Raw genomic sequence first — 17,451 nt, 5'->3', positions numbered from 1 at the left:
AAAAGGATTCTAGAAAAGTAAGCAATACCAATAGCTTATCTGAAACTAGGCAATTCAATTTATGAATTTACCCTCTCTATATGAAGTGGATTTTAAATTCCGCATAATAATAATAATAAAAATAGTAGCTACCACTTATTGAATTCCTATCAGCCAGGCAATTCATACATGCTATCTTGTTTAATCCTCATAACTACTCTATGAGTTAGAAATTATTTCTATTTTACAGATGGAGCAACTGACTTGAAGTGACTCCTAAAGTTCCTTTAACTCCAAGATTGAATGATACTAGATTCTTTCAAATGGTGTTGGTCTCTAACACTTTAACTTTGTCTAACTTACTTTACTTGGGTAAAAATATGTAAACATCTATCTATAATAAGGAACAGCTTATCCTTTTATGGAGGAGTTCAGTTTACTTTTGAGATATGAATATCATCCCCAAAATGCATCTGCATGAAAAGTTTAGATTTTGGTACACAAGGTTTTCTTACCATGAGAGCAAACATGTAACCCACCAATTTCATATTATGAAAGGCCAGAAAAAGGCAATTACATAACTCAAACCAGCCATTTATTATTTGGCTTAAAATTCTGTATAAAAGTCACTATTCATGTAATAGCTAATCAAAATAATCTCAACCTTCATGAGTTTTTCCCTGTCAATTCTTTGGATACCATGTTCATAAAGACTGGCTATTATTATGGCAATCTATTATTTCCAAGGCAAGAAAAACTGACTAGTAACATGGTTAGTAATGACCTTTTTTGTGGGGGAGACAGTGGGAGGTAGGAGAACAGAATTTAAAGATGCTTTATTCGAGTGTTACTCTCTCTAATCATATAGCACATTCTCACCTGACGAGTGGGACTTTGCCTCACTGGGGTAAAGTCTACTCAGCTCCCCATCCACCACAAAATGATGGGGCTGTCTGTTCTGTAAATTAGGCATTCGGAGATTCAAAGGTCTTTCTCCTAATGAAAACGAGAGAAAAAAAAACCCAACATGAATAACATTAAAAACACACCATGGTTTTTCTTAAAAACAAGTTTTCACAAACTGCCTAAACACTCCTTAGGAAAGAAGTAAGGACAGTCAATAGGCACTGAAGAATTTAAATAATAGTTGGAGAAATATTTTAAATAATAATTGAGGAGGAAAATGGCAATTTGTGCTAGTCCCAAGGTTTACAGTTCTGCCTGGACATTTTTAAACGCTAAACATGAACTAAACAAAAGACTGATATTTCCAGTAAGCACTCCAACTTTGGCATGTAATACATTCCCCCCTGGAAGGCAGTTTCTTACCAGTGGAACCATTTTACCAAAGCATGTCATTAACCACATAATAACAAATACTAGAGAGACAGAGATGGCTTCGAGCCAACTGCCTATTAATAAAAATAACAACAAAACCTATGGCAAATCCATGAAAAAACAGAATTAGCACAGATACAGTAAAAAATGCTTTATACACCACATCATATTCTTTGTCATAAACCTAAATCTATCACACTTAGCAAATTGCCACCCCACACCGAATTATCCTGGTGTCACAAATCAGAGTCATCAAATCTTTCACTAATGCCTTTGCTTCTTAACTCTTAAGTCTTACCTGTCAAGGATGACTGGGGAAGTTAAACAAGACCTCAACTAAAAAGCTTCTGTAATATTTAAAAAAGGAAGAATGTTCTCCAATACTCTGATCTGCTGACACGTAATATTTCACTCTAGAGCTGGAGAATGCTGGCTAGGATGGTATTCTTACTTAGAAAGAAATCTTATTTTTTTGACAATAATAACCACTCTCTAGAAAAGTATAACAATAATATATAAAAAAAAGAACGTTCTACAAAATTATTGTTTTTCTTCACTTATCACTCTTTGAAACCAGAGGATATATTTCTGCACTTATATACTGTACATCTTCCTCCACTAGAGTATAAGCAGCAAGTGAGAAGGGTCTATGTCTCATTCACTGCTGCATCTTCAGTGCTACTACAACTGTGCCTGGCACATAGGAGACACTAAAAAAATGCGTTGAATGAGTGAATGACAATGACTGGAGATTTTATTCATGTGCAAATACAAAAAAATGAAATAATTTTTTAAATCGTAAAAATATCCATGAATCCTAGTTTTCTAAACCTAAGAGTTTAGTATACACCACATGAAATATTTTCATAGGGTCTGCAGGCCAATGTGAAACCTGGAAGAAGACAAAATTTCATCAAGTCTCTCCATTCGTATACCATCTCTTCAAATCTCTGTATTCTTTTTAAGAAATGAAAACTCTCCATTCTTTTTATTTTTTTTTTGTTTTTTGTTTTGTTTTGTTTTGTTTTTATTGATGTTTTAATGGTTTCTAACATTGTGAAATTTTGGGTTGTACATTTTTGTTTGTCCATCACCCCATATATGACTCCCTTCACCCCTTGTGCCCACCCCCCACCCCCACTTCCCGGGTAACCACAGTCCAGTTTTCTCTGTCCATGTGTTGGTTTATATTCCACATATGAGTGAGATCATACAGTGTTTGGCTTTCTCTTTCTGGCTTATTTCACTTAACATAACACGCTCCAGGCCCATCCATGTTGTTGCAAATGGGACGATTTTGTCTTTTTTTATGGCTGAGTAGTATTCCATTGTATATATATACCACATTTTCTTAATCCAATCGTCAGTCGAGGGACACTTAGGTTGCTTCCACTTCTTGGCTATGGTGAATAATGCTGCAATGAACATAGGGGTGCATAAGCCTCTTTGGATTGTTGATTTCAGGTGCGTTGGATAGATTCCCAGTAGTGGGATGGCTGGATCATAGGGCATCTCTATTTTTAATTCTTTGAGGAATCTCCATACTGTTTTCCATAGAGGCTGCACCAATTTGCATTCCCACCAGCTGTGTATGAGGGTTCCTGTTTCTCCATATCCTCTCCAACGTTTGTTGTTCTTTGTCTTGGTGATTATAGCCATTCTAACGGGCATGAGGTGGTATCTTAGTGTTGTTTTGATTTGCATTTCCCTGATGATTAGTGATGTTGAGCATCTTTTCATGTGCCTATTGGCCGTCTGTATATCTTCCTTGGAGAAGTGTCTCTTCATTTCCTCTGCCCATTTTTTGATCGGGTTGTTTGTTTTTTTGTTGTTCAATTGTGTGAGTTCTTTATATATTATGGAGATCAACCCCTTGTCAGATGTATGTTTTGCAAATATTCTCTCCCAGCTGGTTGGTTGTTTGTTCATCTTGATTCTGGTTTCATTTGTCTTATAAAAGCTCTTTAATCTGATAAAGTCCCACTTGTTTATTTTTTCTTTAGTTTCCCTAGTCTGGGTAGGCATGTCATCCGAAAAGATTCCTTTAAAACCCAAATCTCTGTATTCTTGTCACAATACTTTAGAAGCAGTTACCATATTCTCTTAGGAACCAAATGTTATACATTTCACAGACAAATCTGTTTTAGAAGTCTAAAAAAACACAAAGTTTTGATCTTTTAAAAAATGATAGGGGCCGGCCCCGTGGCATAGTGGTTAAGTTTGGCGTGCTCCACTTCAGCGGCCCAGTTTTACAGGTTCGGAGCCCAGGTGCAGACCTACACCACTCGTCAGCCATGCTGTGGCGGCGACCCACATACAAAATAGAGGGAGACTGGCACAGATGTTTGCTCAGGGCTAATCTTCCTCAAGCAAAAAAGAAGAGGATTGGCAACAGATGTTAGCTCAGGGTGAATCTTCCCCATCAAACAAACAGACAAAAGTGATAAACATCTCTCACAGAATCTGTTTCTTTGGGAAAAACGATCTCTACTCTTTACACATCTCTCATTCCCACTCACCCTTTACAAAATACATGTCAACTGCACGTGCCAGCTACTGTTTAGGGATAATAAGGTAAAAAAAAAAAAAAAAACTTTACAAATTAAATTTGTAGGATGAATTCTTTCATTTTTTGAAAAAGGAACAATTTAAAAATTAATTTTGATAGAGAATCTATAAAACAATCTCTATAAAATATCAAGATTTAAAAATCAGCAAATTCTTGTTTCTCTTTGAAGTGCACATAGTAACTGGCTCTAAAGGTGTAGGATTTTCCAGAGAGGTACCTTGTCCCTCAGGGTTATCAGAAGTCAAGCCATTAGGGCTGTGCTCTTCTGAGCTTTGCCTGTAAAGCCCTGCAGATAGTCTCCTTTCAGCATGCTGCAGTCTCTCATAGCCAGCTTGGGTGCAAAGGAACTCCATCTGCTTTTCCATCACCTTTTCAGGCTGCTATAAGTAAAGCAAAAATAAAATCAGTAAATAAAACATTCTAGATTTTTTAATGGTTTAAAGACGCCAATTTCAGACTCCAGCAAATATATTTAGTATTCATTAAAATTAGTTTGCAGTTCATGTAGGATACATGTTCCATAAATATGCACAGATGTCTATATCATGTTAAAACATAAAATGTTGGATTTTGTACAAAAAAAAATCTTTCTGCTCAATCCTATAAAGAGAATTCCATTTCAGCTCAAAGCAAAATAACCTTAGCTTTGTTTTTCAAGGTACTGAGTCCTTTAAAAGATTTTTTTAGAAAGGACCCTCAGAGCAACAGCAACATCTGCTATAAACTGCTTCTAACGCATAAGGTGAGATCTTGGCATTTTTATTTTAGGATTTGGCACTACACAGATTCTGATATGATGACAGTATGTTTGGGGGAGAAAAGGTGTAAAACGGTTGTCTAGAAGAACAAGACAAACACACCTCCCACTAAAATTAAACAATGCAAATTATGCAGAAAAACATCAGTGCCAATGAGGATCTTCACCTTCATCATGGAATGAAAGTGCAGTATTTTCCAACCAATCATAAAAAAACATGTTTTAAAATCCACAATTAGTTGGCTGACATATAAATTTATCTCTGCATGTGTTTTATAAGTTCCTTCCCTATGCATGGCTCTAAATTACTTATACGTGATATTCAAAGCAGCGCACTTGTGATACTTTGCCAAGGAGGTAATAGTCAAAATGCAGATATGAATCACTACCATGCTATATAAAAGAGTAGTACAAGGAAGCTGCTATATAAAATTAGTTAGAAAAAAATCCCTATTCACAATAGTAAAAACCAATAGGTAAAATATATTAATTCACAGAATAGAATAAAAGCTTATACTATTTTTTTGAACACACATAAACCAGATCAAAAGCAACCATAACTTCAATTCATTTGAACTTGTTACTTATTAATTGATAAAATTTCAATAAGATTTCCAAGGGGGAAATGTATTTTTTATCCTCTTAAGGCGAAAAAACAAAACTTGGCACCACTAAATTTGACCAAAAGCAGTCACTAGGGAAAAGAGCAACAGGAATAAAACTTACAGCGCTTTCTAAAAGGTGATGCTTGCAGAAAGGACATTTTATTTTATTTTATTTTTTATTTTTTTGTGAGGAAGACCAGCCCTGAGCTAACATCTGATGCCAATCCTCTTTTTGCTGAGGAAGACTGGCCCTTGGCTAATATCCGTGCCCATCTTCCTCCACTTTATATGGGACGCCGCCACAGCATGGTTTAACAAGCGGTGCGTCAGTGCGTGCCCGGGATCCGAACCGGCGAACCCCGGGCCACAGCAGCGGAGCGCGCGCACCTAACTGCTTGCACCACCGGGCCGGCCCCAGAAAGGACTTTTTAAAACATTAATTTCAGCATACACAATTAAATAACTTAATAGCAAAAGCACCTGAAGCTACATATTAATTTAACAATTAATGTTAATTATTTTCATTTAACAATTAATATGTTAAATCATTATATGTGAAATAAATCATAACTATAGCTACAATGTTCACTATTGATACTTTATTGAGAACAAGTACTATTTTACTTTATCTCAGAATTGTATTACACACAGCTATAATCAACACGGCTGTTTCCTGTACCAAATTGCTTCTTTTGAGTTTTCTTGAGAAGGGAATCTGTCTTACTTCCTACAAAAGTACAAAGAATAAATAAGTATCACTGTATCAGATTCTGCTCATCACCCAAATCAAACCAAGCTATTACTGCTATCTTGTTTATACAGCTGTGGGTCAGGTGACATTTTAAAAACCACCAGAAATAAATTCAGTCCTTGGATGCTTAGAACTGTAGCTAGTTGAAGCAGCCATTTATTTTCAACCTATAGATATTATTATGAAATATTAACTGGTGGTTCCTGTTACCTGTGAACTAAGAGCAGCGAGTTCTTCACTCTTGGCTTTAGCCTGCTGGAAGAGTGTCTGCATGGAGTCCTGGAAATCTGGAAACCCATCCTGTGGATCAAAGAATAAGTCCTTTTTACTTAGTGTTTGTACCTAAAACAACCATATTATCAAAAACTCAGAAAATAAAGCAAACTACCATAATCCTACTACCAAAGTAATCGTGATTAAGAATTTAACGTATAATATTTAATTTCAGTCTTCTATGGTACAATTACCTTATTTCTACAGTTGTAACCTCAGTAAAAACACAAATGAAAAAGATAAAAAAATTTATACAGCCATATTGTTTTCATCGGAATGCAAACCACACGATCACTGATAATAATGGTTATAAACATTTCATATAACGTTTCATTTAGCAGTTTGATATTTAATCACTAACCTCATACTGGACATGTAGATTCTTTTCCTTAATTTTGGTTTTATGAAAAACACTGCAAAAATATTTTCATGGAAATAGCATTTTCCATAGTTTAGATTATCCAATACAATAGATTCCCAGAAGTAGAAATATTGCAGAGGGATGAACATTTTTATGTCTTGCACATACTTTCCCCAAGGGCCTTTACTGGTTTATCATACCATCAGCACTATATGACAGTTTTTTTGCCAGCACTGGGTGGTGGTGTTTTCTTAATTTTTGCCAATTTATATTTTAGTTTTGATATTCAAAAAACTTTGTAATTTTATATATTGTAGTTGGATATACTTATAATTTATTTTGTGATTTTTCTTTTGCTATAAAGCTATAAAGCTTAGAAAGGCATTCTGCTTTAGAGATTTGATAAGTACTCAAATCTACCCTCCACTTTTTCTAAACCTTTATTTTGTTGTTTGTTTTTTTAATTTAACTCTCTAATTCATCTGGATTTATTCTGTTATATATAATGTGGTAAAGATTCAAAGTAAATTTTCTTTAAAGTGCTATTCAATAACCCTAATCTGAATTTCTGAAGAATTCTTCCATGTTGACTTGTGGTTTCTCCTCTGCTGTATCATGGGACAGGCAACGGGGCTTTGGAATCAGAAAGATCTGTATACACGTGCCAACTCCACCACTTTTGAGCTATGTGACGCTGGATGAGTAACTTAACCTTTCTGAACTTTAGTTTCCTCATATCAAAAATAAGGATAAGAGAACCTATCTATTAGGGTTGTTGTGGGGACCAAGTGAGATAGAGCAAACGAGATATTACCTTTAGCATGAAATAACTGCTGAATAAATTTATCAATATTACTAAATTCTTATTTCAATAGAGCCCATTTGGGGAACTCTACACCTGGACAACACTTCAACTTAAATTATTTCTGTTTCATACCTTATATACATTAGTGCCAATCCATCTACCACTTTTTTCAAGTTTCTTCTTTCTGCCTGTTTATAGCTTCACACAAAACTTATAAACTACAAATATCATGATGGGGATTTTTCCCCACCAGGGTCTTTTCAAAAAATTATTTTTCCACTGCAGATCTCATGTTTTCAAATACTTCATCTACCAAAATTCATTTCCTAAGTAATAATTAATTTGCCCCTTTTTTTTTTTTTTTTTTGCTGAGGAAGATTCTCCCTGAGCTAACATCTGCTGCCAATCTTCCTCTCTTTTTGCTTAAGGAAGATTAGCCCTGAGCTAATATCTGTGCCAATCTTCCTCCACTTTGTATGTGGGTGACCACCACAGCATGGCTAACAAGTGGTATAGGTCAGCACCTGGGATCCAAACCCACAAACCCAGGCTGCCAAAGCAAAACATGCCAAACGTAACCATTATGCCACGGGGCTGGCCCCGATAATCTGCCATTTCTTAAAGTTCAAAGACATGAAATAAAATAGAGTCAATAGCAAATAAATGTTACATCTTTACATCTTGAGATAGTCTTATGTAGCTTTATGCTGGGTCTAGTATAATCAGCATTTTTAAAGTATTGAAAATAGCCACCTTTCTAGGCCCCAACAAGACCAATGACCTTTGGCTTAGAGGAATGTATAGAATATAATCATTAGCTGAGCTAGAAGGAACTTTATACAGGTGTACATACTCTAAATCTAAATGAAAAGTGCACTTTTTCTTAGTCATTCCATTGTTCTCCTAAGAACTTATGTAGACCTAAAAATCCAACTTTCTCTTTAGCCAACTCTCCTTTAAGTTCTAAGTTCAATGCGGTAGGCTAGATAGAAGACTTAGAAAACAACATCAGTGAGAGCAGCTACCATTTTTCAGTGCCTACTATGACCTGGCTCCTGCCTATGTTCTGTATTTTACATTTTTATCTCATTTAATCCTCACACAAACAACCCTGGGTTTCCCTCATTTTACAGCTACAGACAATGGCTTCCAAACCTATGCTCGAACCATAAAATCCCAGAGTCACCACCTTTATGAAACTCACAACAGTAAACAGAGGCATTTCTCCTACAGCTCTATGTCATAAGCTGAACTGGTTTAACTCTATGATTTGCACTGAGTTAAAAATCCAATTCTACTGCTTATTTGCTGTGATACTGGAATGATTGTTTCATCTTTCTGTGTCTGTTTCCTCATCTGTAAAATGGGGATAACAAGAGTACCACAGTACTTGGCACACAGAAATTGCCCAATAAGTGTTTGTTACTGATATTTATTAAGTTCACTCAAAAAGCCATCAGATTTAATCTGAGTAAAAAACAGCATACTATGAGTGACTTACTACATCTCTGTGATACAGGGGAATAAAATAAACTTTAGGGATATTTACACAGTACAAATGAGCAGGAACTAGGCATTTAACACTAAAACCAGCAAGACAATATTGACTATACTGGTGAGGAACTGTTTTAGTGGAAAAACAATGGAAATCTGGAAACACTTGTTTATTCATTCAACAAAAAGATCTTGTTTGCCTAACAGGTTCTATACTCTACTCAGTGCTAGAGAGACAATGAGTCCTGCCCTTCTGACAAATACAGTCTAGACAGGGAAACGGACAAAGATCCAGTGCACAGCGGAGGACCTGACGCTTCCCAGAGGGCATTCCGTCTTGGCTGAGACTTGAAAGAAGAGAGTTCTCTAGGGAAAGGGAGCAGTTTATATAAAGGCCTGGAGGCAAAAAGAACAGGATACTCCTGCGAAGCTGGAAAATATTTAACACAGGGAATACCCCGAGAAAGAGGGAGTGGTGAGAGAAGCTGCTGACGCAGGGCCAAATTCTGTGAGGCCTGGTAAGCCACGTACGGAATTTTAGATTTTATCTTGAATGCAAAGAGAAGCCATTGCAGGTCTCAAGGAAGAGGCTAATCAGATCCACACTAGAAAGCCCAACCTGAATGCAACGGGGACAGGATGGTGGTAGGGAGACTGATTAGAGGGCTATGGTGAATAGAGGGCCACAGAATAGTGGCCTAGCCCCAGATGGTGGCAGATGCAACAGAGAAATACAAGAATTCCTGAGATGTGGCTTTGGCACCCAAGGGTTTGGTGGTAACATTCACTAGAATACGGAACTGAGGACCAGGAAGTTTGAGGAGCAGAAAGTTGATGATTCAGTTGGAGACATGTCAAGTCTGATCTGCTGGTGAGACCTCCGTGTATGTCATCAGGTCAGTAGGCAGGTACACTGACTTTGGAGCCTGGGGCAAGATCAGGGCTGGAGAACCAGACTAGAGAGTCATTAACAGGGCCTGAGTGGACTGTGCCCAGACCAGAACCCCCGGGAGCTCCAAATCTCAAAAGTGTTCAGGAGCTTGCAGAAGGAGAACACAGTGATCTGGTCTTCTCATGTTAGGAACTAGATGTGCGCTCTCAGGCAAGAAAGTCAGCCTCATTATTTCCAGAGTTCCCAATTTTTAAACGGAGATTAAACCATCTGCTTTATGTGCCAAATGGAGATCTGTGGGGATTAAATGAAGTAATGCAAATGGTAAATCTTGGAAAAGTACATACTGCTATACAAATACAGGGTGGCACCACCGTCAGGATCACTCAACCATGAGAATATGGAAAAGCTGGAAGGGGGAACTTCAAACTCTACATGTGAAAGGTTTTGGAAAATGGACACTGCTCCATCATTAATAAAGAGAAATAAAAGCATGCAATAAGCAGTAAATAACAATATCGAAGTAATTAGTGGTCTCTCTATAACTGAGTATGTTAGTCATCCTGATTTTCCCCACCAGTCTTTGACAGCTCATCATGAACAGGAAAACTACAGGACTGAGCAGCTATCACTTCATGACATATAAAGCAGGTTTTAAGTACCCAAAATATATGACTTAGAAACAGAAGTGAGAACATTCCCAAGAAACTGGTCCCTTGCACATTATATTTGGTGGAGGACTTTTGTTATGCGTCTCTCAAGCTTTTTTCCCAGGAACCAGCTGTACCATGCTATGAGCAATTTATCTTCATGTCACATTCTTGGCTGCTGCCATTAATCACTGTGTTCCCTTACTGGCGAGAGTCTGAGCACTGACAAAATAAAGGATATAGGGTGGGATGCTGTTCATGACCTAATTACTCTCATCCCATTGGTCTCCACCCCCATTCCTCCTCAACCTTCTCACCAAATACTAGCAAGTTGCTTTAAAGCCACTGCTTGGGTGTCTTTAAAATGACTTGTTGCAGCAGATGTTCTCAGCCTCACACGTGCATTTTCCTTTTCTCTACTCACACTTTCTATATGAATAGCAGACTGTAATGCTTCTGTTTTTCTGGTCCAGAGGTGAACACTCTACATCAAATTAGACCAGCTTTCTTTTCAAAAAGCTTAGTAACAGCGTAGGTGGATATTCTGACCCTCTTCCCTCCCGCTTCCTCACTACCCCCAACCACCCTCTGGAACTGCTAACAGATGTTTCCTCTAAGTCTTTCTTCTTCAAGCCCCACTTCTCTGACTTTCTGGTCTCTATTAACAAATTTCATTTCTCTCATCCAGTTATCTCTGATTGCTTTGCACTCCCAGCCCACACAGGATCAAGAACACTGTCACCTCCCATCTCTTTGCTGAGTCTCCAGGATTTCAGTGAAGGAAGAAAACTTGCAGATGAGATCAGAACAGTAAGAGCCCATTCAGTCAGCTACACAGCTGGTCCTGACTGCTTGTTGTACATATCCTTCCTCTCCTCTAAGATATTACTTATAACACTGGAGGTAATGACAGTGTTTGTTCATGGAACATGATAAGTTCTTAATGAAAAGGAAAGGCTATCAACTGAATCCACTTTTAACTAATGTTTAAAAAAATGAGGGGAGGACAAGAGTGCCAGGGACTTTGGCTCTTGGTTTTTCATCTCCTTTAACTGGTTGTCAAGCTGTCTTAGATACATTCTGTCACAGGTACAGTATAATAAACTATTTTTTCTTGATTTACTCCATCTCCCCAACACACTGTTTTTCCTCATTCTAAACAATTAGTTTGTCAAATGGTAATGACTTACACTGAAATACATTTTGTAATTTATACTGTTAAATTTTCTACTCAAAACTAAAAATTTTTTTGGATAAGCTTCCTTGCATTAGAAAATGATAACCGTCACTCTCTCCCCGTCTTCGAAGACTCCCTGTCCTGTGTACACTTCGCCCTTCACATCACACTAGTAGGAGGAAAGGTATAAACCCAGTAGTGTTTTTCATACTTAAGTGCTTTGCGAATGAGCATTAGCACCCAGGAAGGTGGGACTGCTTTGAAGTTTAGGAGTCAGATCTAGATTTGAAGCCATGGCTCTGCCACTAGATACCAACGTGGCAACCTGGTCAAGTCACTGAGCCTCTCTGGGTCTCTCCTTGGCTGGAAATGGAAACCACAAAGCCTCCATACAGGGCAGACAAGAAGGTTTGTGATAAGGAACTTCAAATGCCCAGCAGGGACAGGCATGCAACAGAGTCAATAAAAAGTAGTTATTTTTACATCTGCCCCAGAGCTAGTCTTGGGGTCTCTGATGAGAAATAAAAGAATAAACATAATTTATTTTCATTTTAGCTGCAAGTGGATTCACACGGAGGGTTGTAGTGCAGATGGACAAGCTACTCATCTAGCCTGGGCAGGAGAAGTATTCCCAAACCTCGCTTACTAACACAGAGGCTAACGAAGTGCTCTCCCTAGAGACTTCATTCCGAATGATGGTACCCTAAGGCCTCCACCCAAAACTACAGCTTTTGCCTCCATGTCTATCTCATATTTTCTAGGAAGTACAGAAATAAAAGTTTAAAATCTCTGTTTTTTAACATCTAACATGCCCTGGAGGAAGGAGCGCTATTTAAGGATGACAGATTAACCCGAGTACTTCACTACAACACATATACTGATATTAAACAACAACAACAAAAATAAAAACAATCAGGGGCCGGCCTGGTGGTGCAGCAGTTAAGTTCGAGCATTCCGCTTTGGTGGCCCGGGGCTCGCCAGTTCAGATCCTGGGCATGGACCTACTCACTGCTCATCAGGCCATGCTGAGGCGGCGTCCCACATAGAAGAACTAGAAGGACCTACAACTAGGATATACAACTATGCACTGGAGGCTTTGGGAAGAAAAAAATAAGATAAAAATAAATCAATAAAATAAAAAAAGTAAAAACAAATAAATCACTAACCACCCTTAAGGGGGAACAATCGAGTACATAATATGAGGAGAAAATCAGACAAGGATTTTACAACTTCATTCCACCCAACCCATCACAAATAGATCAGGAAAACACAGCCTTTAGCAACAAGAAAACATCTCCCTGAGCTTGAACAAAGCACTAGATTGATTAGTGTGTCTTAAGACTCTGACAATGGCACGTGAGGAAATGTTTCTCTTCCCCTTACATGTCTATTTGATGTCACTTCTATTTCATCTCCTAGACTTTACATTTCTTTTTGTTCACTGTAAAAATTATCTTTAAGATGGAAAGAGAGTCAGCAACATGGCATGTATGCTCACTGGTTGTTGTAAAGGATTCTGGAAAAATAAAGAGGAAAAGGCAGAGAAAACATTGTCTCATTAATTTGGGCTTAGTAATTAGGAATCTTATACTTTACAATGAGCTAAGTTTAAGTTTATATTACTTTCTTTTAATAGAGAATTAGTAAGCTAAGAATCACAAAAGAAACATTCAAATGAAATAAGAGAAATAGTATGCTCAAAGAATTCTAAAATCTCTCTAGTTCTACTTATGAAGTCCTTTGTGTCAGTCACATCTCCTGGACAAACTGGTCTCATTGTTCCCTAAACATGCACAGTATTTTCTTACCTCTGTGTCTTCACCCATGCTAGTCTATCTTTGTAACACCCTTCCACCCAGCAGCCCTACCTTTTGAAATTCTACCCTTCTTTTAAAACTCAGCTCAAATGAGAGCTCCTCAATAAAGCCTCCCCTAATCTCCTCTCAAGAGGAGAAATTCTCCCCTCCCCAGCAGCCACACAGAAGGGAGACATAAACAAAGCACTAATACTTGCTGAAAAGGCTTCTTAAGGCAAAAGTAACCTTATACAGCCAATAGTAACTACCTCAGTATCAGCTTTCAGAACGAAACGAACAGCTCTAGTATCTCAAATTTGACTCAGAGTACACCACAAGAGAATTTACACAAGGATTTATGCCAACACTGCATATTTTGCAAAGGAGAACACTGGAGACGTGCAGGTACACACACATGCATAACACACACACACTTTGAAGAGATACTGATGCCCTGCAATACATGAGTGGTTTTAAAAACCTAAGCAAAAACAAAACAAAATTAAAAACAAACAAACCAACAAAAAAGTAAACCATTGTCCTAAATTCAAAGCTAAAGTCCCTACTTATTTCTGGGAGACAAAATCAAGAGTTTAGCGTCTATTAGAGCATTTAAAGAAGCTTGGGGTTGATTAGTCTCTTGTCTTATTTAGGAAGGGTTAGAATTGTTCTTCACAGAAAAAGGAAACACAGATTATCTTAATTCTAAATCCAGAACTGTTCAAATGGCTTTGTGAATTCTAATAAAACAATAAACTAACCCTACAGAACTAAAATTCAATTATCTCTACGGGAATATACTTAAAGAAACAGAAGGGCCCCATCTAATGCTTTAACTCAACTCTGAGCTACTAAAAAGAAACTCAAACACTGTAACTGGAGACAAGAAACAGTTTGCTTAAATTTCAGATCAGGGCCACTGAGATGGTCAGAAAGACTTACCAATATAGCCTAATGAGAAAAAACTACAGCTCAAACAGGCCATGAGAGTCAGGATCTCAAACTTCAATGTTCAGCAGTGATCGCTGAAGACAGATAAAAGGAAAGTGGGGCTTAAATGTGACAGCAGCTTGAATCATCATCACATGGGGGCCAATGGTGAGAAACAGAGGTGGACATAATTTTTAGCCTAGCAGCTGACTACTTTTCCTGGCCACTGGGTGGGTTTTGTACCTTCTTTCCTGTAAATCCTTCGATGGCACAAGCCTTCTTAGCAGTTTGTTTACCTGCCTTCCCTTTCAGTGGCAGAGTCACTAACAGCTAAACCCACAGGGATCCTCTCTCACTCATCATCTTGGGGTACAATAGGATAAAACTATTTCACTAGTTAGATCATCTTACAATGGCCTTTCAGATAATTTCAACAAATTTTTTGAGTGGTATCTGAGACTAACCCATTTTAAACATTGCTCCAGAGCTAATAGTGAGGTAGATTACAAATATAAGCACAATTTTTTTTAATGTGCCCTTTTTTAGACAAAATTCTTCTTTCTTTGAGAACTACTGTTTTAGGCTAAAGTTTTTAGAAGTAAAGATGCTTATCCATAGCCATTCATTATTTCATCTAACAGATTTTATTAAGTGCCTATTAAGCGCAAGGTACTAGTATAACGCTGAATGTAAAGTAGTAAGACTGACAGATAAGAGCTCTATTCTCATCTAATGGGGCAGACTGATAATAAATTAAAAACAAATACGTAATAGTTTCAGGTCTATGGAAATAAACAAAATAAACCAGGAGAATAAGCCTACATGGGATTTCGGGGCAAGGGTGCCCCTTTAGAAAGGGAGGCAGGGAAGTCAGTGGAACCTCTCAGCTAAGAGCTGGAGCCACATGAAGGTCTAGAGAAACATCTAGGTGGGGGAATAAACACTGGTTGCTGCAGCACAGAGGAGTTTGGCGTGTTCCGGGAACAGAAAGCGGTCATTGCAGATGGGACACGGTAAGAATGGGGAAGTGTGGTAGCAGATGAGGTCAGAGATGGAAGCCAGAGTCAGATCACAGAGGGTACTAGATGCCTCAGGAAAAGGTGTAGATTTTATTCTAGGTACAGTAGAAAGCCACTGGAAAGATTTAAGCAAGAAAGGGATTTACGTTTTTAAAAGATAACTCTGGCTTTGCTACAAATGAAAGATTATTCCATACAAACAGATGCTTAGTAAGATGAACTTGATGATGGAAATTTAGGGTAGTCAAACATAGCTCATTTGCTTTAACTTGCAATTAAATAATGGATGACTAAGAGAGTACCGACCCCCGTCCCCTGCCCAAGAAAAAAAGGAAGGAACCACCTGACTTCAAATTTCTACTCTGCTGCAGACTGGCCTTTAAAACAGTATTCACTCCAAATTAAGGAACAGTAGTTCTGAAACCATTCTACTGTTCTGAGAGCCCTATGAAAAGCACATTTTTCTTACTCAGCTCCCACCTTGCCACTTACAGGTCTAAAATCAGAAGGACACCCTCAACATGATCCTCTAAAAGAGCCTTTAATAACATTAAAGTCGCTGTAACCTGCAGCTATAAATTGTCGTTTCTCTCAGTTAACATAAAGAAATTAAACCTTAGCTCCTCTGAATGTATTTGATAAGATGACTAATGATGTAAACAAGATTATAAAAGGAATATTTTAACTAGTAAAGAGTTTTAAATCTGTAAGAAATACCTATTTACAAATCAACCTTTGACAAATTGACTGGACATCAATCTCATCATTATTGTTTCCTTCTAAGAACTTCCTTAGTATCATAGTTCAAATTACTATAGATACTTCAAAGCAACAAAATTCTGTATTGTTTTTAAGATTCTACAATTCACATTTTTCACTCATTTATGGGACCATCCTTTTATTTAGTTTGAACTAGTAAGCAAACATTATCAGCATAAGAAACTATAACATGTAATCATACCTCCACTTTAATTCTCTTTGGGGATAATTCATCTCTTTCTCCACATTTTGACCTGAGGGGAATGGGAGAGAGAGAAAAATTTGAGAAGGTAACAAATCTTATTCTAAAGGCATCTCAATCTATACACTTCTACCAAAACATATAACCCTGAAACCCTGATACTCGAAATAAGACATTCATAATGAACACTGAAATAATGAAAAAGAGCCTTTTCATCATTTCTAAATTAACATTAGGAAAATATGCAGACACAATTATATTATAGATTTTAAAAGGCCACTACCTAAGAACTCCCCACACAGAAAGTACTCAAAAAGTATGTAATGATTATCATATAATGAAAAAAGAAAAACAATCAAGGAGGATACCTTTATGGATCAGTAGGAACAATTTTGGATAAAATGACAAAAATGGCCATTTAAGATGAATGCCTAAGGCTACATGACATTAAAATGTATTTTGTCTATCTATGGACACTACAGATGCATTTTCCCTTGACCTAGAGATAACCTCTGCTGGGAATCTATCCCACAGAGCTACCTACACATATATGAAATACTATTGCCAACTGAACTATGACAAGCCATCAATTTTAAGTTATATTTCAATATAAAAGACGTTAAAATGCAAAAAAAGTCGGGCCAGCCCTGGTGGGGGCTAGTGGTTAAGTTCAGCACACTACGCTTTGGCGGCCCGGGTTTGGTTCCCAGGCGTGGACCTACATCACTCGTCTGCCAGTGGCCATGCTGTGGTGGCAGCTCACATACAAAAACAAAGGAAGATTGGCAAGAGATGTTAGCTCAGGGCCAATCTTCCTCAGCAAAAAAAGAGGAAGACTGGCCACAGATGTAAGCTCCGGGCCAATCTTCCTCAGCAAAAAAAAAAAAAAAAAAACCTACATCTCAGAATCAACAAAATATGATATGTATGATGTTATTTATTGTGGTATTATTTCTAATGACAAAAGACTAAAACAACTCAAGTACCCATCAATGGGGGGTTGACTAAATGAATCATGGTATATCCACACAATGCAATACCATGCAGCTCTAAAAAATAATGAGGAACATATATATGTACTAATATAGTGAGAT

At 37.5% G+C, this 17,451-nt stretch overlaps 1 protein-coding gene across 1 annotated transcript in view; it reads right to left on the bottom strand.

The window, feature by feature from the left end:
- The window catches only part of NAB1 (NGFI-A binding protein 1), a 42,795-nt gene that overhangs the window by 3,594 nt on the left and 21,750 nt on the right, over nucleotides 1-17,451 (bottom strand). The window contains exons 4-7 of the mRNA XM_058549444.1: nucleotides 16,358-16,409; nucleotides 6,210-6,299; nucleotides 4,104-4,266; nucleotides 859-975 (exon numbers count right to left, since the gene is read on the bottom strand). Coding sequence (XP_058405427.1) covers nucleotides 859-975; nucleotides 4,104-4,266; nucleotides 6,210-6,299; nucleotides 16,358-16,409 — 422 coding nt within the window. The remainder of the gene's footprint in view (nucleotides 1-858; nucleotides 976-4,103; nucleotides 4,267-6,209; nucleotides 6,300-16,357; nucleotides 16,410-17,451) is intronic.

Source organism: Diceros bicornis, chromosome 10, assembly GCF_020826845.1.
Source record: "Diceros bicornis minor isolate mBicDic1 chromosome 10, mDicBic1.mat.cur, whole genome shotgun sequence".
In the NCBI taxonomy this organism is placed as follows: domain Eukaryota; kingdom Metazoa; phylum Chordata; class Mammalia; order Perissodactyla; family Rhinocerotidae; genus Diceros; species Diceros bicornis.
Note: the sequence above shows the minus strand (reverse complement) of the source record. Positions and strands in the feature narration are given on the sequence as shown.